At 46.5% G+C, this 26327-nt stretch overlaps 1 protein-coding gene across 2 annotated transcripts in view; it reads left to right on the top strand.

Moving 5' to 3' along the window:
- Positions 1-15785, top strand: part of LOC118291471 (cadherin-18) — a 74979-nt gene extending 59194 nt beyond the window's left edge. For both annotated transcript variants that reach the window (XM_035619758.2, XM_035619759.2), the window contains exons 10-12: positions 1503-1620; positions 9531-9782; positions 14777-15785. In XM_035619758.2, the coding sequence (XP_035475651.1) occupies positions 1503-1620; positions 9531-9782; positions 14777-15285 (879 nt within the window). In that variant the 3' untranslated portion in view covers positions 15286-15785. The remainder of the gene's footprint in view (positions 1-1502; positions 1621-9530; positions 9783-14776) is intronic.
- Positions 15786-26327: the final 10542 nt, after the last annotated feature.

The following is a 26327-nucleotide window of genomic DNA, read 5'->3' as shown; positions in this document are numbered from 1 at the left end:
TCGAAAGCAACGGCCAACTCTATTGCTTCCTCTGGTCGTTCCCCCCAAAAATCACGTCCCATTATGCGGATTTTTCTAAGAATAACTCGAGCGGCACTCGACTGTTTGTATTTTATATCGATGGGGCCAAACGTTGGGTCACGATCATTTTAAATCAACGCCGGAAAGGACAAAAAGAACACGGAATAAGGGGGAAAAAAAAGCTCCATCCACCGGTGCCACTCCGTCGACCGTGACATACACATAAGTGAAGTCGTGCACAAACGCAGCGCGTCGTAACGCCGCACAGTTGCAGGCAAAGGGGCTCGAGTGCAGGCGTGCGGAGGGAGCGCGGCGACGGCTCGGATCTCACGTGGATGATAAGAAGGTCCCCGTGGTGACGGGGGATGTTAGGTCATCTCCCTCTCTCTCTCTCCCGCCGCTCGAGTCTGTGCATTTTCTTTTTTTTCTTTTTTTACCAATTAAGGATAACAAGTTGACATAAGTGGCAGTGTGGCCGCCCTGGGAGCTTCCCTTTCCTGTCATCGTTAGATGCCAGCCAAATGCCACATGCTCTTAAAAAAAGAAACAGTCGCGGAAAACCAGCCACTTGTACATCAGGCAAGCTTAGGACAAAATATGTTACAAGCAGTGGCATAGCGCTGGGGGGCCGGGGGCGGACCGACTACCCAGAGCCCAAGGGTTTTTGTTGCAATTTGTGTTTTCTACGTTATTAGTGGCCGTTAATTAATGATTTTCTTTCAAAAGAAAGGTGGCTAGCTATTAGCAAACTTCTACTTCGACAGCTAGCTAGCAGCTACCTAGCTGAGATCGACACAGCTGCTATTGCTATAGCTAGCTAGCTAACTGTAATATTTACTACCTGAATACAGTAGGCGTCAGCTAGCTAGCTACTATTAGAACACACAAATTAATTAGCATCATAGCTGCGGGGGCCCCACAGAGACTGCTTATGTATATACACACACACACACACACACACACACACACACACACACACACACACAGGACTCAACCACTGTAAAGAATAATTCACTGGTACAAAAGTGCAATAACCAACTGTGCAATATTTATATACATATTCTCCATGTGCAACTATTGCCACTGCTCTCTGTATAGTGTTTATATTTTGTTATATTTTGTACATACGTATTGCTTTTTAAAATGTCTTTAAATTTCTTTCTATGTTCTACTACTGTAGTTCTTCTACATTCTGTCCACTGTGCTGCCTCTAACATTTCCCCATTGTGGGACGAACAAAGGTGTATCTCATCTTATGTTATCTTATCTCATCTTATGTTACAGGGCCCAGAATTTGGTGCTACACCCCTGGTCACATGACCAGTCTGCGTTCGGGTCAAAAGGGGAACTCTGACTTTGTCCAATAAGAATAAATCGAGACCTTTGTCCTGCGTGTAGTTGGGGTGAAAAGGGGGATTATATGTAAAGAGATGCAGCAGCTGTTTATGATGTAATTCGCCGTCTTGTCTCCCGGGCAACAGGTGATCCAGACCGTCAGCGCGGTGGACAAGGACGACTTTGCCAACGGACAGCGGTTCTCCTTCGCCCTGCCCAGCCAGCTGCCGGTTAATCCCAACTTCACCCTGAAGGACAACGAAGGTAATTACGAGCGATCAATATGTTTGTTTGCATTTCTTATGAGCTTTTTTGTTTTGTTTTGCACACTCCGTGCCTCCGGGGGAGGCAGGGGCCCGTTCGTCATCGCTCAACACTACCCGAGATCCAATAAGCCGTAGTGATTTTCCTCGTACCTGGGAGGCGCAATAAAAACATATACAGCGTCTGTCAAACTGTGTGTGCGGTGGAAATGTTCCGCCGGGGAATCTGCGCACTGGGAGAGTCGTAGAGGATTTGGCGTGTTCGGCGCGTTCTGCTGTCAAATGGATTACTCGCATTGGCGCTCCACCGTCCCCCGTTTCCCTCCCTCGCCTGCGCGCACTATTTCCAGGCGGCGCAAAGCCAACAGTGGGTGTTACCATGGCAACCGTCTGGGTCTCAGGTGATTGTATACAGAGCCCTGGGTTTGTCTGCAATCACTGGGGCGCTTTTTTTTTTTTTTTTTAAAGCTCTCAGCCAGAAGATCTCACAGTTGCCCACTGCGCAGAGGTGTTCACAGCAGCACTCCAGATGAGTCCCCGAGCCAGAGAGAAGAGGGCGAGAGATGGGGAAAAAGAAAAAGAAAAAAAAATCAATGTGATCATAACAGATAAGTGTGTTTGGCCCAAGGTCCAGTCGCTTCGCACCACAAGCTGCACATGTGCCTCACCTCCCGCCCACCGCCACTCGGAGTCGGATCGAATGAGGGAAGGGCAGACTGCATCACTGCTCCCCACGTATCTCCCAGAGAGATTAACATTCAAAAGTATGAAGGACTTATTAGGTAGTAATGTGCTTTAGTTTTACACACATTAAGCCACCAGAGCTGCTCTGAAGCCAACTCTTGGACGTGGAATGAAAGTGTGACGTGTGTGTGTGTGTGTGTGTGTGTGTAGCAGCCGACAGAATATTTTACTTTGCTTCATCATGAATCATTTGTCTCGCCTCTTGTCTGTTTGTCAAAAAAAACTTGCCTAATCGAAAATTGACAACGTTACGTTTAAAGATTCAGATCTCAGATGAGCACCTGTTGTGCTACAGTGGCATCCACTTCACACCCCCCCCCCCCTTTTAACGTATCTAATTGAGGGTTTTGTCTTTTGGCGTGTCTTCACAGGTGTGAATGTGTTGTTTATGTGTGAAACACACACCAACACACACACACACACACGTCTTTGTCATAGTCGCTGGGTATGGCTGAGAATTACAGGGAGGTATACTGTGCGCCCCCAGCACTACGGTACGTGCCAAACATCTCTCGCTGATTTGCCATATGCTATGTTCAGGAATCACAGTGTGGAGTTGAAGGGAAGTTAATTAAACTAATACTGAAAAACCATGCGTGGCCCCGGTGATGGAGCCGTTCTTTGCTTCTGTGGCTTTTTTGCTTTCTGTACGGAGTGATGTACTCGAGTTTTGCATTCGGGCCGGCGCCATCTTGTTTTCTGGAAACCAGAAGTCACCGTATTTGGGAGAGCGGGGGGTGGGGGGTGGGGAGAGCTCGTCCACTGCACCGTCCACCTACACCTGCAACCATGCACCTATTGGATGGCACCAGCTTTCAATCATGTTGTATCCACGCCCCAATTCACACCGTGCTTTACTGTCTTATTTCACCGTAACTGGGCCATAATTTACAAAAAGGAACATCATGCTGTATTGAAGAAGACTTGAAACTAGAGATTAAACCATAAACTCCTCAGGAAAATGTTTACTGACGTTATAGATCAAGTGAGAAGTGGAGTAAATTTTGCCATAGAGTCGCCCTCTGCTGGTCATTCAGGAGAATGCAGGTTTTAGCCACTTTTCGCGTTGGCTTCACTTTCTAGACTACGTCCATTTTCATATGCACTCTCAGGGCCTGGCCCATTTAAATCCAAATACCAGCAAATCTATAAAAAAAACAAAAAACATTTCCCACTCTTAATAAGTATTTTTTACTACAGCAAAGCCAACTGCAGCAAAAATATTCCCAAAATATTCACGGAAGAGAAAACCCCTTTTTCTTCCTCATCTTTTGATTCAAGCTGTTTAAGTTATGGCGCCTATTAAATTTAGGTTTTTTTTATCACCTGCTGCTTACCATCCCACATGTTTCTTGATTTTTTGTTTGTTTTGTGAAGCTATATCTGTGTATAATAATCCCCACGTGGGTTGGGCCGACTATGTGTCATGACGTGGAAGTTAAAAAAAATAAAAAATCATGTTTTAAATCGCTTGTCATGGAGAAACCTGAAAGAACAAAGGGAAACGGTTCATTATGCAAGAAATAGTGTGGGATAACTGGGGGATGGGGATAATGGTGGAATAGAAAAAGGATTCAACAGCACAAAGAATTGATGCTTCTTTTTTTATCACACCCTCAACAACCTGTTCGTCGTACATCCTTGGCTAGCACAGGAGTGGGATTTAGGCAAGTGGGGATTCAAAGGAAAACCACTCTGACATAAATGGAACACTTGTATTTCCTCATGCAACATCCTTTAACCAGGGAAGCTGTTAATAGAGCGCATGTCCTGATTTGGACCAACAACCCGCACGGGTCGGTTGACCAGGAGAAGAAAAGGGAGGCAGCCGCCCAGCAAAGCCTCTGACGTGTTCTGTTGACCACAGACGAGCTCCAGCGGAGCAGCTAAATACCAAGGGCACACTTGGAGCTCGCCGTTAGACGAGGGAAGTGGCTCTGACGTGAAGTTACACACCCTCAGAGACACACACACACACTCAGTTGCTCGTCACAGAGGGACATTGCCAGTCTCAGGCTACAAACTCAAGTGACGAATCGTTAAAGCTACAGTGTGTCCCTGTCGGTCGCTCAGTTGCTTGCGGTTTGCAGCTTTTAACAACAGATGTTGCCAGAAAATTACCAAAAATGACCCACTGGGGCTTTAAATGACAGGAGTTTTCCTGATCCTTCTGATCCTTATTGTCATCACTTGTCTGTCTAGAATGACTTCTATCAAGTGTCCGAGTTTGCCGTCCACATATAGCGAACGTAGCGGGAGATTGTCCGAGCCGCGGCAGGGTAAGTCCGGGGAGAGCAGCAGGAGACTCGGATAACTCATCGACACGCCCACTCGCTCGCTGTGAATCTTTCCCGTCCGTATTCTCACGGGAGCTCACTTGGACATTCGACCCCGGAGATTGAACTGTACTAAGGGGCTGGCAGGGGAAACTCCAGAGCAACATCTTCGAGAAGTTCGGGACAACGTCCGAGCTTTTACAGTATTCTTTCCTTCTCCTCTGAGTTCCTCGCCCGGTTTCACCTGCACAACAGCGCAGAGCTCACGCTGCTCCCTTCAGTCGTCTCCCGGTCACTCGGAGCCTGCCTTCGGCACTGGCACTCAAAAAGCAGGCGTCGGAGGAGTCGTGCAGTTCTGCCGCCGCCGTGTATTAGAAGTTATTTGTGGTGTTCACACAGAGAGAGAGCGAGCGAGAAGCACAATGCACCACACTGTCGAGTCCCGTGTCTGATAATTAAAGTAAGCTCCTCACACTCCAAGCGGCTCCGTCGTAGCAGACCAACAGTTGGCGGCTGCTCCGTGCCAGGGCCTAATACCTCCTCCCGCTGTTGTTGTGCAACCGACCAAAATCCCCCTCAGTCGCTCGCATAACTAACTCTCCCGTGACCTCCTTTTCCTCCTCCGTTAGAGTTTTGCTCAGTGGATCATCATGAAACTCGTGTGTGCGTGCGTGTGTGTTTTCTTTCTTTCTCTCTTTCTTTCTTTGTGGCTCAACGCTCGGTTCCCGTGCGAACGAGGGTTTGAGACACTGGCGCGTTTAATGACTTCACGCGTCGCAGGTAATTTAACCACCGCGACTTTTTGCGAGAGCTGGAGCGTCACGTGGAAGCCATTTTCTTTCTTCCTGCAACCGTATCAGATTTTGTTCAAAGCCGTTACCTTGTCTCAATTCCAGCACAGATCTCTCATCAGCTCCCGCTCCGTCTAAACAGTATTTAAATTTTTTCGAACTAAAAGGGAAAACACAGATTCAGTCTTGAAATTAGATCAAGAGATTTGGTTGAATTGCATTATGCGTTTGCCGAGAGAAACACCCGTTTCGTTGACGCAGTTCAATGCATATCAGGGCGCTTCTGCAAGGGCCGCCGCGGGAGAACCGCGTTGGGACCAGCCCCTTTTAATGCGTTCACCTTGACGCGACGCGCACTCCACGATGAAAATCGAATATGTCTTTAATCTCGTCAGCGGTCACATTGTGGTGACATTCCTCTCTCTTAAGGAGGCAATTGAGTGGGCGGCTGTGATCTCTAAATAACCCACGCACTTAAACAGATGGATCGATTTTTCTAGGAGGCCTCTCTCTCCCTCGCAGCGCGCGTACGTACGGGACGGACCTCATGACGGCACCTGCAAACGGGTGTCAAGACTCACACAGTGTTTTCCCCCGTGTGCACGGTATCTGCCGAAACGCCGCGAAGAGGGCCGTCGGAAATGATCGCGAGCTCACGTTGAGGCATCTGATCGGCTTCGCGCGTGACCCCGATGAGTCCGATGATCGTGATTTCAGAAAAAAAGAGTGACCTATTCTCTTTTTTTTTTTCAAGGAATATTATTTTTGCACTCACATCGTGTACGCGTGCCGCCAGGCCACATCAGAGCCGTGAGCCAATTGCGTTCCCGTGTAGCGGAGGAACGTAATAATAAGGTTACATCAGATACACACAGGACACGACCTCATGAAGCGAACATAGGAGAGTGTAAATGTGCTGAAACCACGGCCTTTTGTTTGATTCTATTTTATTTGTTATTCTTCTTCTTTTGTCTTCTGTCGTCACCGTGTTTTGTCGAGCTAAGCCGCACTGAGTCAGACTAATCCCCGTCGAGTCAGACGCCTCCCTTTTTTTTTTTTTTAAAGGAGATCGTTGCGTTTGTCTCCCGACGCGCTCGTCTGCTGCTCTGCATGAAATGCTTGTTGTGAAATGATATAAATATTTGAACAACACTGAGCCACTGATCAATATTCAAGGCCGCCCTTTAATAAAACCTGGAGGGGTTGTGCTTTTTTGCCGGTGTCGGTATTCGACCGAACCCTCTGTACCATGTAGAACGGGGCTCAGCCCGTAGCGCAGGCTGCATTTTTATTTGCCACCGAGAAAGCCTGCCGCCGTTTCTCCGAAAATAGTTTCTCAGATCAGAAAAAGTGATGGATTTTTTATGACAGGATAATGTGCGGGTGCGTGCTTCCGCTCTTAGACAAACCTATTTACATATTGCGTGTGCACATGTAGTCCCCAACATACTGTAGCGGAGACACACACACACACACACACACACACACACACACACACACACGAGGAATCCAGCGAGGTGCACGTGTGAAGTCTGTAGAGATGTGTTTGCGTCGCATGCGTTTGTGGTTGAATCATTTCTGGTTGGCTTTTTTTTCTAAATATAATACGGAGTCAGCTCCGTGTTGACGATATCTGCGTTCAATATACATGTAGAAAAATACACAACCCTCCCAAATCTGAATATAGTCGAGCACCAAAGCGTCACCGTGTCGTTCGCTCATTCATAATCATTTGACCCATCAAACACGAGAGACAGTTGAGCTGGGCCCCGGAAGGTGAAACGCTTCCCACCTACTTCCTGCACATCTGCCGGTCAGGTGTTATTTCACGCTGTCAAAGCTCTTTCTTTTGGGGAAAAAAAAGAGCAGCGTGGCCATTTTCCAGTTCGTGGTTCATACTGTGGCCTAATGAACCCTGGGCCCAGGGAATTACGCGAGGGCTCTTACCGGAACTTAACACACACACACACACGTGCATATTAATGTGACCAATGTGACAGAAAAACCACCGAGAGAAAGAAATAATAAGGATAATTGCTGAAATGACATTTTCAACGGAGCGTGAAATGCTTCTTAGAGGCGCGATTTCGCCTCCCGGGCGGTCGCCGTCTCCTGCGTGGCGCTCGCAGGTAACGTCACGTGGTGCGAGCCGTCACGACGCGGTTAAACTGGGACCGCCCCGCCCCCCTCTCCCATCCCCATCCCCTCCCTCCTCACGTTGGTTCAATGCGAAATTAGCACGACACGACTGATGGTGCACTTCATCATTGTGTTCTGTACAAGGACCCGTGTTGCTCTGTGTGACGTACACACACACACACACACACACACATCCCCTACCTCTCATCTCCCTGCTCCCAAATTCTCTTTTCCTCGTTATTTGCATCCTCCACTCTCCCTGAACCCCCCCCCTCCACCCCTCCACCCCTCCACCCATCTGCTTGCTGATACGGTGAAACCGAGGCGAGGCCGACTTAATAAAGCTTGAAGTACACGTTGTCATTCCGACTGTCGATCATTATAATTATTCGGAGATGGAGCAGAGATTGGAGTGGGAGGCGAGGTCTCTGAGCGGCACCATGGAAGTGCAACGCGGCGGAGGTGTGATTTTTTCTTCTTCTTCTTCCTGCTGGGTGGAGAAGGGGAAAAGGGAAAAGGGAAACGACCGCCCCTGTAACACCATTCAAATAATAATATCCTGTGAATTTATTTTGGCATGGGCCCGAAATTAGTCAGGTACCTGAATCACCCGGCCGCCCAAGTTTAATTTGTGATCATTTGTCATAATGTAGAAAATTAAAATACAATGCACATGATATTATCAGGCTGTGGTTTGTTAGTGCTCCTCCTACCTGGGAGCCGGAGGGTTTCCTCCGCAGTCGTCTTAGTCGTTCTTCCGGACAGAGATCCCGGATGTTGTTCCCGGAACTTGCTGGGGCGCTCCGATCGCGGATGGCTCCACTGTCGCCCTCACTTTCCACGTATTCTCTAGCTCCTCTTTCGGATTTTGCCGTCGTTTGGGGTCGCTACATCAATATCGCCGCTGACCTTCAGCCGTTGTTGTTTGGCGACAGCCACGACGTCCGGTTGGTTGGTTGGTCGGTCGGTTGGTTGGTTGGTTGGTTGGTTGGTTGGTTGGTTGGTCGGTCGGTTGGTTGGTTGGTCGGTTGGTTGGTTGGTCGGTCGGTCGGTTGGTTGTTCGGTCGGTTGGTTGGTCGGTCGGTTGGTTGGTTGGTCGGTTGGTTGGTTGGTTCGCCATCGCCATTTCATTAGGGCTGGATCTGGAATCCAACAGGATCTTTCGGCTCGGCCGTTCCAATGTTGTCTTCCATTTTGACCTCGGGACTTCCAGCCTATACTCGGCGCAATATAGTGTGTATAAATATATATATGTTTGTATGTTTGTATGTTTTTTTACCCTGTAGTTCCATAATGAAGCTGACGTAAACTAAGCTGCTTCAGTGGACCACAGCATTGAACAGGCTCGCTTTCATCCACGTTGAACGATTCAAACCATCACTGAGACACACTGTCTCAGATCATACAACCAGATGTAAAGGTGACCTCAGCTCACCTGGGGAGAAAACCTCTGACATCACTTGGGTTGAGCATTAGAACTTCTCAAACCGTATTTTACAAAGCATGGAGGAGTTCGAGCTGTGTGTTGGTTTTCCCCTCCTCCTTCTTCTTCGTCTTGGCTCAATCTTGCCATGAAACCTTCCTCCAGAGCTCCTCTCTTCTCCATCGTCAGCCTTTTTTTAAAATCTTTTTATCTTTTGTTTATCTCCATGAGATGTTCCATAAAGAGAGAGTGTTGAGGCCAAGGTGAGCCGCTCTCTTCGCAGCTCATTGAATTAGCAAACGAACACCTTCGGAATTCATTTGGAATAAATTAGAAAAAAATCGGGTCACAATGGCAAATGTTAGGAGTCGGATGTTTCTCTTTGGTTTATCGGACGATTCGTACACTTAATCCGAACGACTGTGGCTGTAAGTGTCAGTGATAAGTGATGCAATTGAGAATCAAAGCACAAACATGAAATAGTCTTTTTCATCCACGGGATTCTAATTCTCCCTCACGGTTTCTCTCCCCTCTGCAGACAGCACGGCGAGCATCATCGCGCGGCGGCGGCGTTTCAGCCACCTGACCCAGGAGCTGTACGAGCTGCCCATCGTGGTGTGGGACGGCGGGGAGCCGTCGCTCAGCGGCACCAGCACCTTGACCCTGCGCGTGTGCCCGTGCCAGCGCCACGGCAGGGTCCGGATGTGCCAGGGCGAGGCGTTCCTCTCCTCGGCGGGCCTCAGCACGGGGGCGCTGATCGCCATCCTGCTGTGCATCGTCATCCTGCTGGGTGAGTTGGGACAACTGCTGGGGGGGGGGCTGCAGGAGGGGAGGGAGGGAGGGGGGAGCTGCCCGGGGGCAAATACCCTGAGGGGCTTGGACGGAGGAGATGGACCATAGAGGAGAAGGGAAGAGCGGAAGGGTTTGACAAGGGCAGAGGAGGAGAGAGAGAGAGAGAGAGAGAGAGAGAAGGGGGGGAGAGAGAGAGAGAGAGAGAGAGAGAGAGAAGGGGGGGGAGAGAGAGAGAGAGAGAGAGAGAGAGAAGGGGGGGAGAGAGAGAGAGAGAGAGAGAGAGAGAGAGGAGGAGGAGGAGGAGGAGGAGGAGGAGGAGGATGAATAGACACGCGAGGACACAAGTGGAATTTAGAATGAGGGTGTAAAATGTTGGAAAGGAAAAATAAAAGGACATGGAAGAGGGACAGAGAGAGAGAGAGAGAGAGAGAGAGAGAGGGGAGGCTGGAGGAGATGCGAGTAGAAAGGAGGCGGCGAGGCCAAAGACGAGGGCGATGGCGACGACCGGGTCAGAGTGATTCAGACAGACGACTGACGGAACAAAAGAAAAAGAATAAAAACGGTCGCAGAGGGGAACTGGAGTCCGAGGGGCAGTTCAGGTTTCGTGTTCAAACGCGCGGCTGCAATCAGGAAATCACATTAGACCGGTAAATCACATTTGTTGACAATTTTTGAAATTCAATTCAAATCGTCTCTAGTGCTGTGCGACTGAATCCTCCTCCTCCTCCTCCTCCCTCCCTCCCGCCTGTCAAGTGTTTGACATCGCATGTTGCGACTACAAGAGCAGAGGACGAGCGTGGAGTGATGCGGGTGACAAGCCAACGCGCCAGGCCTCGCTCGTTGATTTCATGTGTGACGGACGCGTTCGCGCACCTCGAATGCAGAAAAACACCGTCGGGGGCGAAACACGCGGTGAAAAAAACAAAGAAAAACACGGCTGCTGTCTCCGTGCCAGCGGTGCTCACACGACACGCGGCCTCAGTGTGCGTGCCTGGTTGCTATGGCAGCACGGGCTGTTAGAATTAGAAAAAAATGTCTGCACACGAGTCAGATCAAATCATTGAATGTCCCAAAGACTAATCTCCCCGCCTCCCCCCCCCCCCCCCCCCCCCCCTGCAGACCTAAACTGCAGCACAACATGATTGGACACAACTGTCTAATGACACGCCTTCTCAGCGCTCGATTTCATATTTAGATTATTGTCTCGATTAATCGATCAGTCGCTTGGTCCATGAAATGTCGTTAAATGGTGAAAAATGGCGATCGTGTTTCCCCAACAGCGCCAAGATGATGTTTTGTGTTGTCCTCGCACCAAAGATGCTCAGTTTACTGTCACAGAGGAGCTGAGGAACCAGAAAATATTCACATCTAAGAAGCTGAAATCAGAATTTTGACTTTTTTATTTCATAATAAACTACTTGGACCGATTAATCGATTAAAATCAAAATAGTTGGCGATTAATTAATTAGTCGACTACTAATCGATCAACCGTTGCAGCTCTAGTATTGATCCCTCCCCTTGCAGCCTATTCCAACCCTGGAATAGTTTTTGTTTGACCGAAATGAACTTGCTCGAGGTAAAAACAATGTTTCACACTCTTAAGAAAGCGCGAGCCAGAAGAAAAGTCTCACTAATGTGTTTTTTAGAGACGCGGACCGAAGGTTTACATAAGTGGCAAAGCATCAGTGTCATTAGATCATTGACTGAATTCCCGCTCGCTTTGCTTCGTCACCGTGATTGGTTCGCATCTGATTGTTTTTCCCGTCTGCCCCAATTAACGTCCGGATGTTATCTCGGTGCCCTCCATCTAATAAGTCGTCCTAATTGAGCCTGCAGCAAAGAAAAAGAACATAGAGGGAAGCAAACTCTCTCGGAACTGACTTTGGTTGATAGTTATTTTTTGCCTTTTCACTTCACTTAAATAACATTAAATATTCCTCTTTTTTTTCATTTGATTTTTGCTAATTGGGTCTCAAAGTCAATGGTAGATTGTAGTGATACTCCCATGAGTGTCGAAGTGAGCAACAGTTAAGATCCCAGCTCAGCAAATGAAAAGACCCGATTGGACCGTTCACTGGGCGTCGACGTAGAGCGAGCGTTACAACATGGTGTGTGTGTGTGTGTGTGTGTGTGTGTGTGTGTGTGTGTGTGTGTGTGTGTGCAGTCCAGATTATGGAATGCTTAATGCTTAATTTAAAAAAGGAGCTTTAACGCAGGGTAACATTTTTTTTATTGTTATTGCGGTCAGTGTCTTTTCCCTGTCCATCACGGGGAGATGTTCAACTGTAGATAGTGGAAGCAGGAAGTGGACAAAAACCCCCACAAAAATGTGAATTAAAAGAAGCAAAACCTCTCCCCCCTTCGTTGTGTAATTGGTTGCTTTAAACAAGTAGAGGGATACACATTGTCCCAGACAAATAGCTTTTTTCTCTTCCTCGCTGTCTGACCCCACTTGGGCAGTGTAGGTAGGTGCCCCGGGTGAGGTGAAGTGAATTTGGGTTGTTGGGGACCTTTCATTTAAAACGGCGGCATGGAACTGCACCGAACAATGGAATTACATGAATATCGCCCTGTAAGAAAAGACACAAAACACTGCAGCAGATGAGAATAAAATGATATACTGTACAATAAAGTGGAAAATTCGCTTACACAAGCAAAGTGACAGTGAAGATTCCCCATAAAGAAAAAACAATTTTTATAACGCGATTGATTTATAGACGATATATGGAAGCACTCATACATATAAAACCTATGAAATACAGCCACACAATAACACATACCACAAAACATACAGGAATATAATAACTAGTGACAATCTGAGTTAATACAAAAACATTTTTAAAAGTTTTTGGCGCATAATGGAAGAAAAGAAATCACAATCTCCATATTGTATAGAATGAATTCCCTGTACGGTTTGAAAAAATGATCTCTCATAATCACATAATCAACACACTTCATCATGTTCATATGTCAAGGATGTTTTCATCTTCTTATGCAAAACACTTTCACGAGATAAGATGAATCTGTGCATAATTACTCACGGTACAGTCGAGACTCACTTCGTTCAAACCATGATGGAAGAGTTTAGAGCGATTACAACTCAATCAGGGCCGGTGCAATGCATCATGGGCCGACAGGCAGCCGTCCGTGGTTAACTGCTCCAAGTTATCTGTTATGAAGTATGTGTGAAACAAACACCAAAGAAAATGTGTGTGTGTGTCAGTTCAGACAATTCTTTACCCAGAGGTGTTGTGTTATTTTGGGCTCCGAGCAGAACTGCTGGATAGTACAGTACGTGTCCGTATCTGTCTTATACCCAACGGTGGATTATCAGTCAGGCAACTTGTGCAACTGTCCCACATGGACGCTCTTGGAGAATCTTAAAGGTCCCACAGGATCGGATCTTTTTGTCGTTAATCCCGTGTTTGTTCCGGAGCCGTCTGTATTTTCAACCCCGCCTTTGTGTCGCGTTTGCGATATGACCACAGACAGTTTTTCAGTTTTGACGTCAAGCAAGTGAATCCGTCCATGATTAAATCCATGTGAAAGGACAGTGTCATGTATCTGAGGTTGGTTGAGATTCTCAGTTGCGACGTCGTCTTAGTCCACGTTATTGGACGCTATCAGATTTTCAGTAAAACTAATTCTCCCTTGGCCGAGTAAACTTTTCAAACACCAAGGCCTTTACTTCTCCTAACAACTCAAGATCATTTCACCTTCAGGGACTAAAGCTGCTTTCAGTAACTTTTTATGTATGCGACAAAAGAAAATGTCCCCAAAATGTTGCTCCAGAAGCCACAGAGTGTGTGTGAACGCATCACATGTGAAAGGCATTTTCTGGACAACTTCAGGAGTTCAAGTTCACTTTTGGGTCTTTGGTCAGTTGTCAACTAGACTATAAGGCAGTTTCATAGTCACCACAGTATGACTATGGAAATGGATCGCTTGGGTACGTACAGTAGATCGACCAAATGCAACATTGCGTCCTTCATCCGAGATGAAACCTCCTCCTCCTCCTTCCTGTCCGTCTGTCAATATTTCACCTCGAACTGTTTGTGTCACAAGGTTCCTCTTCCCGAGAGGCTGATGTGTTGTGAAGATAAAGATAAACACAGCCATCTTGATTCATGATCTCAAGAGGCCCAAAAGCATTTTACACAACCTCAAAGATTCAAAGGAATGAAAACCCACTTTTTGAAAAATCCTGCCGCTAACATTCAGTGAAAACTTCATTACGGAGCATCGGATGTTTTTTCCGCCTGATACTCTGATCGATGTGGCTCGTCTCTGCTGATGAACTCCTTTTAGATATTGCTATAGATATAGATTTTTTTTTTTTAAAGACTTCCCTCGCTGACACCATTTTTGTTAAATGGGATGTTGGTGTTAACAACTTGCGGAGGGGAGGGGATGGGTCATCATTAACCCAAAGAAGCATAACTCCCATTAGTCGTTGGAGCTGTAGTATCTCATCAAATATTACTCGGCTTCATGATGTCATTAACTGTTGGAGAAGTTATTTCAGAATGTGAGCTTCTCATGAGCAGAGACGGGGGTTTTTCTTAGACGTGGCACAACTGGGAACATTTTCATTACGGGCCTCACGCGACACATACGTCCTCGTCCCGACGTGATGTATTCGGGCTCTGCAGACGACGACGACGACGATGCGCACTACACTGTCCTCATCTCAGCGACTTCCATTCAAAAGCGCCTCGATGCTAATGTCGGCTAATGCGGTTATTGATTTACAGCTCCTTCGACGCTCGGCCGGTTTTTAGTGTCCTGACTAAAAATTGGCTCGCGTTCATTTGGTTTTGCTGTTTACGAACCACCACATGTTCGTCTGTCATGAGCTGTGAATTAACAAACAGCACACACAAACACACACACACACACACACACACACACACACACAAAGGGATTGGGATTAGAATAAAATACATGCCTGAGCATTGGTGCTTACAAAGCCGTCTTTTGTCTGCCTTGCAGCCATCGTGGTCCTCTTCATCACCCTGCGGCGGAGCAAGAAGGAGCCGCTCATCATCTCCGAGGAGGACATCCGGGAGAACGTGGTCACCTACGACGACGAGGGCGGCGGCGAGGAGGACACGGAGGCCTTCGACATCATCGCCCTGCGCAACCCGGCCGCCGCCGAGGAGCTCAAGTTCCGGCGGGACGTCCGCCCGGAGGCGCGGCAGCACCGCGGCGCGCCCCACCGCCGCCGGAGCCCGTCGGTGGACGAGCTGGACGAGACGGACGTGCACGAGTTCATCCGGCAGAGATTGGCCGAGGCCGACATGGACACCAGCGTGCCGCCGTACGACTCGCTGCAGACCTACGCGTACGAGGGTCAGGGCTCCCCCGCGGGGTCCGTCAGTCCTCTAGACTCTGCCGGGACGCAGTCGGAGCAGGATTACAACTACCTGGACGAATGGGGGCCCGAGTTCCAGAAACTGGCAGAACTCTACGGAGAGGCAGAATCGGATGTGACGACCTAGTCTGGGGATTTCAGACCAAATCCGTTTGAAATCTGGGTTTTCCAAAAAAAAATTACAGTGAACAATGTGAACAGAGTCGAACCGGTCTGGTGGTTTTCCAACGTCTGTTGTTGAACTAAAAAAAGACCTGTGCCCCTATTTTTCTTTTTCTTTTTTTTTGGATCATCGGGTCGTTCGTCTGGAATTATTGAATCAGATTTCGGAGACGGAAGAGAGCAACAGTATTGGGGGGGAAAAAGGAAAATGTGGATATTTTCCTCGGTGTATATTTTTTATTTCTCAATAAAGTCCTGAAATCCATACGAGTGGATATGTGAGAAAAAAAATAAATTGTACATGGTTTTCTTGTCCTTCTCCGTAAGCAGATCTACGACGCGCAGTATAAGATTACAGTGGTGGGAGGCAACAGCGAAGGTGTTTCATGATTCACCGAGCAGAGGATGCAGCTGAGCGATATGTACGTGATGATGACACCTCGAGTCAGAGGAGTTTGTTCCGTGGCATTGAGTATTGACATATTGGAAATAAAAGTACATCTTATAAGTAGTATTTTCAAAAGAAGATCTTTTAGTCACCTTGCACACCTGATCAAGACGTACACACATTTTGCTTACTTATATACAAATACAGCAAAACAACAAAAAACCAACAACCACAAAAACAATGCAACCTTGGTGTCCTGAACCGTCCCTGGAGCCTCTTCATGGTCAACCCTCCAATTAACCAGCCTCTCTGTAGGAGCTGGTCTCTCCGCATCGCTTCGTTAATTTGCCCTATGCGTGATGTGGGTCGGCTTTAGGGGGTTTTGCAGTGTTTTAGATGTTGCAGAGGAGCTATGGGAAAAAATACTGATCCTGTAGATATGACGAGCATCGGTATATGCATTCCTTATTTTAGCGTTCTGTGGATGTTCGCTATCGTCCCGTCGTGCACTGCTGGAAGTGGTCGAGCGGCGAGACGGCTTGAGGGGAGTTATTGGCCGAAGACATTTCTTTTGATTCCTCTTCTATGTTTATTTTATATCCTTCTATGTATATTTTTGAGTAAGGGGAGTAGAACATTGATCCGAAACAACTGCAAAGATGTGGCGCGCGCGTGTACACTAGTACGGATCATTGTGTTGAGTTGGACCACGGAATGACCCACGTACAGTATGTGGGAAATGTGATGCATGGAGGATCCATAGGCCTGTAGAAAGAAAAAAAAAATAATTTTAATTCTTTGAAATCAAAGGAAAGAAAAGAAGTGTAAAAGAAAATACTAAGAAAATAACTGAAAATCGTACCTGGTACATGAACGTGAAGAGCCGCCAGCGGCATCCCGACTCCAAAGTGGGCGGAGCTTTGCATCCTTCACACCCGTTGTGGGGACGTTGAAGCGTCGCCTCACATTTATCACCCAACGTCACACAAGACGTGAAAACGGAACGTCAGAGTTGTGTCAGCGTCGGTTTGCGCTAGGAGTTGAAGTTGGACGTCTGGAAAGTTCAATAGGCGGTGAACGTCTGCAACAGTTCTTCTGCGTGATGATGCTGATGATGATGATGATGATGATGGTGGGTAAGAAGAAAAAAAAAAGGAACCTAAACAATGGCATCACTTTGACTCGTGGAGTAGGCACCGACTCGTCCGTCCTCGCTCGTCCTCCTAGATTTTCGGTTCAGAAACGCCGAGGAACAAAACAGACGACAAATACAAAAGGCGAGCGTTGAATATTTTACACCCCTGCACTCATCCCCTCCCTTGTTTCCCCGCTCATTTATTCCGTCCGCTCGCAGGACGACTTGTGTTTTTTTGTCTCCGCTCACATCAGACAGACGCGAGCAGACGAGCACAGGGAGTTTTTTCAAACATTTGTCGGGAGCACAGGTCGCGGGCGGCCCGGCGGCGAGCGATGATGTTACCGAAACTGACAGCCGGTGAATATTTCATCGCTTGTCTTTATTTTTTTGCATCTGAGGCACTTTAATTATTTTACTATCAGATGGAAGGCGGCGGCGGCGGCAGTCACCCGCACCCTTAGGATTTGTCATCCACTCGTCTGTCACGTTCGCATGAGCACAGTGTCTCAGGAAATCGTTCATCAGCGGCAGCCATCTTGGTCGTTTCCAAAAAGTCGCTTCTGTCCGCCTGCGTCGTGGGAAGAACTCCGGCCATTATCAGATAATCCGTTGCGATTGGACCGGCGAGATTTCTGTCGGAGAAGTGTTGGGATTTCGCAACGGAAAACCGAGTCAACTTGGGATTAAGCGATTTTTGTGGTCGAAGATCAAAAGGTCAAGGTCACTTTCACCTCACATTTGACCTTTTTCTTGTGAACGCGTTATGTCACCAACGCCTGGAGGGAATTTCATTTGGACACTTCAAACCGATTGGGACTAAAGGTCAAGGTCACCGTGACAACAATAACACACTTATTAAGACAGAATAGACCTTGGATTTATTTCCTACAAAGTATTTAATTCGCGTATTGTACGGGTATAGAAAGACATGGATGTTTAACTTCAACCTGACTCAACCAGAGCGTCGAGACTTCTCTTTCCTCAGCCAACACATATACCCTATATACCTTTTTAAGGGAGCTATGGAAAGCGGGGGGCCTTCGCTCCGGAGGATGGAGAGGTTTCGCTTTCCCTTCATTCAGCCGGCGAAGTGCGCTGCCGAGTTTCAGTGCACGAAATGCAGACGTGCAATTATTGGGTTGATGTGACCTGAATCGGAGCTCTTGAAATTCAACCGTCGTGGGATTCCCGGAGCAGCTCGATGTCTGTGTTAGAGAAAAAAACAGATAATGGTGTAAACAGAAAGAGGCTGCTTTGTAAACCGGAGGCGCGGAGGGTGAAGTTTAGAAGATGGAGGCAGAAGACGCATTCAGACAAAGCATGAGAAAATTCTGTTTAAGGACTTTATAGATGATAAGTTGAGAGAAAAATGACAATTTTGATCATTTGTTAGGGGAAAAAAAGGGCAAATATTCTCTGGTTCAAGCTTCACGATTGCAGATTTGTTTGGTTTTATCTGATATTTATCTGAATATTTTGATTTTGGACCGTTGGTCGGACGATACATGTGATATGTAGATAAAATCTTTAAGCTTCGGGCGCTTTTCTAATATTTTATTGAAAAAAGTTTTATGTAGAACTATTTGAGTAATTTGCATTATTACCGAAAATGACTCATTTTCCGATACAATCTGTATTTTCTGCTAATCACAGGCTATCAATTTCAGAGTGGGAGTTAAACACAAAGTTTAGCTTGTTGACAGTAAATCAATATTAAATGGTGATTTTTTTTTTTGTGCAGGAAGTTGGTGATTTTAAAACGCCAACACAAACTGAGAGCCCTGCAGCACGGGGGGAAAAACAAAAGCCATTTGCACGATTAGTCACTTTTGCTACGTGTAATTAAGGCTGCTCGTTCGACTCGAAGGCACCGAATGTGACCCGCGTGCATGTACGCGGCGGTCCGTGCGCACCCCTGTGGCAACGCAGCGCCACGCTAATGACGCGGAATCAACATAATTTCCGTCAGTCGTCGCCGAGCGAACACTCGCCTCATCCACAGGAACGCACGTTTGTGCAGACGATAAATCTGGCGGGGGATTTTTCATCCCTGACGGGGACGACATCATCTTCAGACAATTAGTTACTTGTTAGGTAATTAAGCAGACATGACGCTAACATAACGAGCACGAGCTGAGGAATTAATTAAAGAAATGGTTGTGAACTTCCTCGTATTTGCGTTTTGTTTTGTTGTTTTTTTTTTACGACAACAACGAGAAAAGAAAGAATAAGGAGAATGGTTTGATAAGTGTCAGACGCGAAGCGGGTTTACATGGATTGAACCATCACTTCTTTACAGCAGCCACGCAATCTGTCAAAGCTTCGCCCGCGTGTTGCCGAGATAAGAGTGAGGGGGTAATATCTCACGGGGGCCGTATGGGGATACGCACGTGTTGGATGGAGATGGCTGCCGAGGTTGGTTTTAATCTTTTGTCAAAAAGACGAAGCAGAGTGGATTTTCGTTTGAAATAAATACCGGTTCCTGTTGCGGGGCCGAGATGGTTCCGGCGTCTCCTCCTCCCCGTTTGATGAGCATCATGCAGTCGAGTTTGTTTACCAAAAAAACAGCTTTAATTGCACTTTGCATACTAGGTCAAAGATGGATGTGTGTGTTTATGCTTGTGTATCTTGAGTCTGACGCGTAAGGTGCGTGCGTGTGTGTGTGTGCGTGTGTGTAAGAGTAATTTTTTTATTATTATTTTGCAGCGGGTTGCGTTAAGACCTGAGGGCCGGCAGGAGCCAGCTGCTCCTACTCTCCATTCCGTTTGAGGTCAGAGGCTTCTTAAGAAGGTTTGAAGCTCTCGCATGGGGGATGATTTAATGGAGGGGCGGCTTTGCATATTATAAATGTTCATGACTGTGGAGTATGTGAAGGTGAACTGGAAATGAAAAAGATCAAACAGAGTCCAAAAAATCCTTTCAAAGTCACGCTCGCGATCATTAAAGTTGTTTTACCTGCGAGCGGCAGGTTTTTGTTTTTGCGGTTAACAAACATTCACTTTGTGAGAAGTTGGGAATTTGGGGCTTTAAGATGCAAAAATAACTTTTGCCACGTCCTCTTCAGGCGGATGTTTATGACTGCTATGTGAAAAAAAAACCACGTTTGAATTCAGGCTTTGGAAGAAAAAAAAAACCTGAGTCTCTTTGGAGAACCCAATTACACAATTCTGCTTTTTTTTTTTTGTTGCTGTTGAGCTTTTTACATGTTTTCACTTCTGTCGGGGAACAGAAGGGGGAGCGAGGCTCCGCTCCGCGCGTCACCTCGGCAGTAGTACATGATTTCCAGTGACATTAGAGAATCAACAAAGTAGAACTTTCAGTACGGCACCATCAGTGTGACAAGCTGACCTACATACAGTCTGACAAATTATGCAGACGAGGAGTGTGTGTGTGTGTGTGTGTGTGTGTGTGTGTGTGTGTGTGTGGGTGGGTGGGGGATGACTTTCTTCACCAGCCTGAGACTAATACGAAGCTGCATCATGAAACTGAAACCGACATCGTGAAAATATGAAACGGATCCATGTGCCATTTTTAATGCGAATGGAGTTAACTGGCACATTCTCGTCGAAGTCTTAAAAACCCTAATTCAGCCGGACTGGGATGATTACATTAGCTCCCAGAATTGAACAGTAATGATTCAAATATTTTTTTTCAAATTACGTAAATTGCATAAAAATGGTGAAGATAATTTTTAATCCCAATCATGAATTTCAAACTCACTCGGAACTGAAGTTAACCGTCATGTTATATAATAAAAAAGGCCTTGTGAGTTACGGTACATGGTGTTAGGATGTGTGTGTGTGTGTGTGTGTGTGTGTGTGTGTCCGAAAGTGTTCGGATTCACATTGGCAGATTTTAGAAGTTTGACTACTGGATTTTTATATTTTATTTTTACAGTGTAGTGAACTAGTTAAGCTCTCTGCGACAACACACAATGAAAATCGAGGATTCAAATGTGTATTATTGCTCAATAATAAAGGAGACAGAGACTCTCAAACACTATTTTGTGTCCAAAAAGGCAAAACTCGTCTTCTTCATAGATTTCCAGAAAACAAAGAGTCTAAACTCGGTCGGTCCGTACATCCAAACATACACTTTCCAATCCAATGGTCAAATACACGTTCACATGCATGTGTACGTTAAGAAATAGGAACCTGGTTCCCCCCAAACTTCTGACATCCCAGTCTGTAAGTCAGACCTGATTCCAAATCAGCATTTCCACCTGAAGACCCCCTACTGCACATGACGCTGAATCTATGAAATGAATTATCAATAAGAATGGGTGTGAACTGTACCGCATCTTCTGTTCATGTGTTGAGTAAGCGATGGGGTGCCGGAGACGCATTGTGCTCGTTAATTGTGACGGATATGCGATGTGGCTCGTGCTGGTGTGTTTGCATCCGTTCCGGTCCAACTTGAGTCTTTTCTGTATCTAAGCGTTGCACGCAGGAGGTTTTTCGCGTTGAAACACCCAACATGGTCACAAGACAGAACGAAAATGAGACCCTTGTATTTCACACCACCGTTACTGGAGACGGAAAACATCGTCAGCGTTCTTTTCTTTGCCACCTGGGAATTATCACGTGTAGATGCCTGAACCAGATCCATTTTTTGAAAAAAGGTTTCCAAGGACGATTTACAAGAAAATCATCCAAGTCAGCAATTTTGTTTAGTCTAGTCACTGTCTTTTTGGGAGAATTCATTTTATTTAAAAAAAACATTCCCATACCGGAATCTTTTCGCCAACATTAGGATTGTCTAATTAGTTGTCTACTCACAATATATATATATATATATATATATATATATATATATATATATATATATCCGGTGAGAGTTCACACTTCGGTAAAAACTTTTTCCGGTTCACAATCCGCCGTGAAGTTTTGTCATTGAAGAGGAACTTTGGAATTGAAGTACTTCTCCCCCGAGTTGGCGGCTTCTGGTTCGTCATTTGAATTCATTTTCATTCATTCATTTTCAAGTCATTAGTTCGGTTGGCTCGTTGTGGATCCGACTGCAGCAGCTGCCTCTTCCCTCTCATTCTACACGTGCGATATTTAATTTTCTACCCAACGTATCGAAGCATTAAAGATTCACTGTGTCCTATTAATAAATCAAAGTTTCTGCCGTTAACATGGAGCGTCGAGATGCTCCAAATTCTAATCAGATCGGCTGCTCCGCGGCAAGATCTCGAAGTGGAGATATTCCTGAGTTCATCATCTCCCCAAACAACTTGACGGCTGATAAGAGGGACGCGCTAATTCGTCGAGAGCCGGCAGCTGCAGGCAATTTTCACAGCTCTCCACTAATAAGAACGTGGCGACACCTTCGTCGACGCCAAACCCTCGAGAACTCAAACAAATGATTAGCGGGCAACAAGACAAACATTAACAATTCATTCTACCAGCTCCCGGAAACTCCCCCCAGTCCTGCCAGGAGGAAATCAAAACAGCCTAAATGATTAAGTGTGAAATAGGCCGAGTGCGCCGCCGCCGCCGCACACGTGGAATCGCTGATGTATACGAGATTTATTCCCAGCGCCCAGTGGTGGAAACGTCTCACTGCGCTGGTTTCAAATGAGGTGCACTTTCAACTTGACGACTCTCCAGGTCGAGTCCTCACCGGTTCTCTGTCAGACGGAGTCTGATCGGTGGTCATGGGGCTTCGTTCAATCACGCAACTGTAATCAGGAGGTTCACACAAATCCTCCTCACTCGCGACTTGAAAAGTTCCTTATCGGCTCCATCGGGGGAAACATTTTTATGTGACACACAAGATAAATCTTGTTTGCAGTAAACCATGCAAAAAAAAATTACTCACAGGGTAGATCATCTGTGACGTCGCTCTTCGGCTCTTTTTTTTTGATAGATGTTTCGAAGCCTGGGGCTCAGCCAGGAATTATTAATTCGAAAGGCATGAATTACTGATTTGATGACAAATTCAAACCCTCCGTACCTGCCCCATGCACAGGTGGGGTCTCTTCAGGATTATTTTTTTCCTTTAGATAGAGGACAAATTAACATTTAAAAGAACACATCGCTGTACTCCTACAAAGTAAATGGTGGAACAGGTTTAAACATTCAATGACATTTTCCACATCAGAGTAAATCTTTAAAGCTACACTGTGGAATTTGTGTACTTTTTGGCGGCATCTGGTGGTAAAGTTGCAAACCGCAACCCACCGAGCAACCGACAGGGGACACTTTATGGTGGCGCCCCGCTGATTCCATTTCCTGCGACGTATTCTGGAGCGTTTTGTGCAAGACCTTATTCAACACGACGTAGCAAACATGGAGACTCACACGGAGGTCGGGTCCACCTCATGTCGCTATATTTAACTCATTCAAAGTTGACGAAAAGAACATTGTGATGATGCAGATATGAACACATAGTTATGGACAATATATTCAATTTCTGTGAATAAGTTCTCCAAAATATTACACACTGTAGCTTCAAGAGCAAAGACGAAACACAAGAATTTGCCTCATGTCCGACTTCCCGTCGCAGCGGAAAAATGAAGTAAAGTAAACTTAAAACGGCGAATCAAAATTACTTGTTTATTATTATTGAAGAAGTCAACTTCAGTGGAGTGGACAGGAAATCAATAAGAGCCATGAACTTCATATACTCCACTGTGCCAATAAGAAAAGCGTTTCATTTTAATCCGGAATAACGCTTGGTCGAGCTCATTCCTCCGCCGAGGTCCAACCGCCCTTAGATTCAATCGGGCTGCACCAAATTGCACAAACTCATAGTAGATATCAGTCGCCTAAATATCCATGAATTCTTCCCCGGGAAAAACGGTGACAATGTCAAAAATACCTCTCGCAGTGGTGAAGCACGTGATGAAAAATGTCCCGTTTCCTTGGTGGCCCATGTACCGTCCTTCCACCATGTTTCGTGGAAATCCGTCCAGCAGTTGTTGTGTCGTCCTGCTGATGAAGCAACCAGCTAACCAACCTCCTTGGCAGGAAGTAATCAAACACAACTAATAGCCGAGGGGTGATTTCAGCAGAGCGTCAACATTGTCCTTTACCCCTCACGTCTATACTGGAGGGATGGCATACGAACCGTGCACGTGACTTCATTCATGGCTACAAAAACATTATTCAACAACTCCTCCGCAATATATTTTAGAAACTGTGAAGAACAGTCAGGCCAATGACCGTGACCCTGCAATGATTTACTGAACAATGTACGTACAACCCATCGCCTTGGAGACGCAACAACAGAAAAAAAGAAAGAAAAAAAAAGGTCAATTTTATTGAATGGCAAAAAATTATATGCTGACAACAAAATAAAAATATGAAAAATCTCTCTAAAATGACTTAATTTTAAAGGTTTGACCTCTGTTAATTGCACACTAACATAAAATGATTTCTTTTTAATTCTAATTTTGATAAAGCTTCAAACATTCAATCGTTTTTATCCTCCCACTATCATATTGATCTGCTGACCTGTGTGATTTTGGCACTTATGTCCATATATTAACATAAATTTTTCACTTACAACTTCACTCTCATCCATTCTTTACACAGCACCCAGAGGAATTCAGTCGGCTGTATTGATTCCACTCAAACCACATGCTTTCAAAGTGTCCGCCGCATGTTTGGAGGATGTTAACTAACTCGGGGAGGTCCCGGGTCAAAGCTGAACACGGGGGGGGGGGGGGGGGGGGGGGGGGGGGATAATAGCCCCAGAAACAGCTGAGCCACAAGGACGGCTGCATTGCAAAACCCACCGGGGAAAATCTCTTTCAGCGTCGACCGCAAATGAGGATTCACCACAACAGTGCGGCGGTTAACAGCAGACAGAGTTGCCCCCCTCCCCCAACTCGTGAACGTGAACACATAGGGGAAGTAGAGCCGCCTTTGAGGAGGAAGTCCCTCCTTGAATTCTACCCCAGTTGGAATACGGGGAAAAAAGGAAATACGGGTTTGATGGTTAGCCCAATTATCTCCAGCGAGAGAGGCGGCGGATGGCACCGTCTCCCCGTGTTCACCATTGACAGGTTTGCCCGTGCTGCCAGGTGCACTCATTTGTCTCTGAAATAATTGGAAATTAAGGGGATAATGAGGTCTGTGGGGGAAACGCCCGATGAGTGTTCCTGACATTCGGCTGGATGAGGGACAGAATATGTAAACCGCAGAGTTTTTTCTCCTCAGACGGACGCTCGTGAAAGGGAAGGAAAGTAGGCCGCCGCAGGACTACGATGACGACAATAGACGATGACACTCACCATGATGTCGAATGGGACTTTAGCAGGGTTGAGTGTCCTGGTTGAAACAACGCGGGTCAATTCCAAGTATGAGGGATGACACATGCATATTAATGTGCACATCGGGAAAATCGAGCGAGACTTTTGCTCGCTTAAATGGGAACAAAGATCTCTTACCCAGGCCTTTGGCGTGGTGGTGACCTGGTGTGAAGTGTCAGCAGATCAGCTCCGGCCCCTCTTCGAGCTCGGTTCGATGGCGCCATCATGTAAAGGGATTTCAGGTTTCAGGAGGTTAGCAGGAAGACGAGTGGAAGCAGCCAATGAGCAGTTTAAGCGGGAGACATGGGCTTTTCGATACGGAGGTCTTTTGTACCCACCATCTACGAAACAGGCAGCGTGGTATGTCACAGACGTTTGATTGTCCACACACGTACACATCTGCGTCATCACACTGGACATCCTCGACATGACATTGGTCATCTGTGTCATTATAGCCTCCACAAGATACTGGTCCCAGCAAGGACACACTCTGCCACTGCGGAAGGCAGAAAAGCTTTTTCAATTCTGATCAGTGCCGCTCCTCTCGCTTGCTTTTATGTCCTCCGAGCTACTTAACGGTTAATTGTCTTCACCTGGAGTCCCGGGAGCGAGCCAGTCAGCGAGACGAGCGCCGCGTTAGGAGCCAGCGGGCCCCTGGGCCCTGCAGACTGTCATTAAGGGCGGTGCTCTGCGCCGGATGGAACCGCCGGCTGCCAGTCATTCTCTGCGAGTGTGCCGCCAAATCCCTGGGAAGGATTCACGGTCGGCATGTGAGAGAGCTGGATACCAAACAAACAGATGAATTAAAACAACTGTGCTTTCAAAAGGGGCTGGGAAAGTCAGAATAACTCGGGGCTGTTGAATATTCATTGTGAATGATCACAACTGACGAACTTTTATGTGAAGGTACACGTGCAGCCTCGACACTGATCTACGTCGACAGTGGAAGTGGAATGAGGTCGGTGGTTTCATGGCGACTTAACTAACTTAATACCATGGTCACGTTAGAGATCATAAACTCCACCTCCTGCCTCTGTACAAAAATTAAGGCAGATGCAGGCGCTGCCATTTAGAATTTTGTGGATGTAATTTTGACCGTCGAATTGACACAAGGTATTAATGTCACATGCTCAACCAATCGCGTCAATCATGCCACTCTTAAATTGTTGAATTACCAATTAAATACAAACATACCTGGGGTATAAAAACTGACACCTGAAC

The sequence above is a fragment of the Scophthalmus maximus genome, chromosome 21 (genome assembly GCF_022379125.1).
Source record: "Scophthalmus maximus strain ysfricsl-2021 chromosome 21, ASM2237912v1, whole genome shotgun sequence".
Classification (NCBI taxonomy): domain Eukaryota; kingdom Metazoa; phylum Chordata; class Actinopteri; order Pleuronectiformes; family Scophthalmidae; genus Scophthalmus; species Scophthalmus maximus.
The sequence above is the reverse complement of the archived record's forward strand: the minus strand, read 5'-3'. Positions and strand labels throughout refer to the sequence as shown.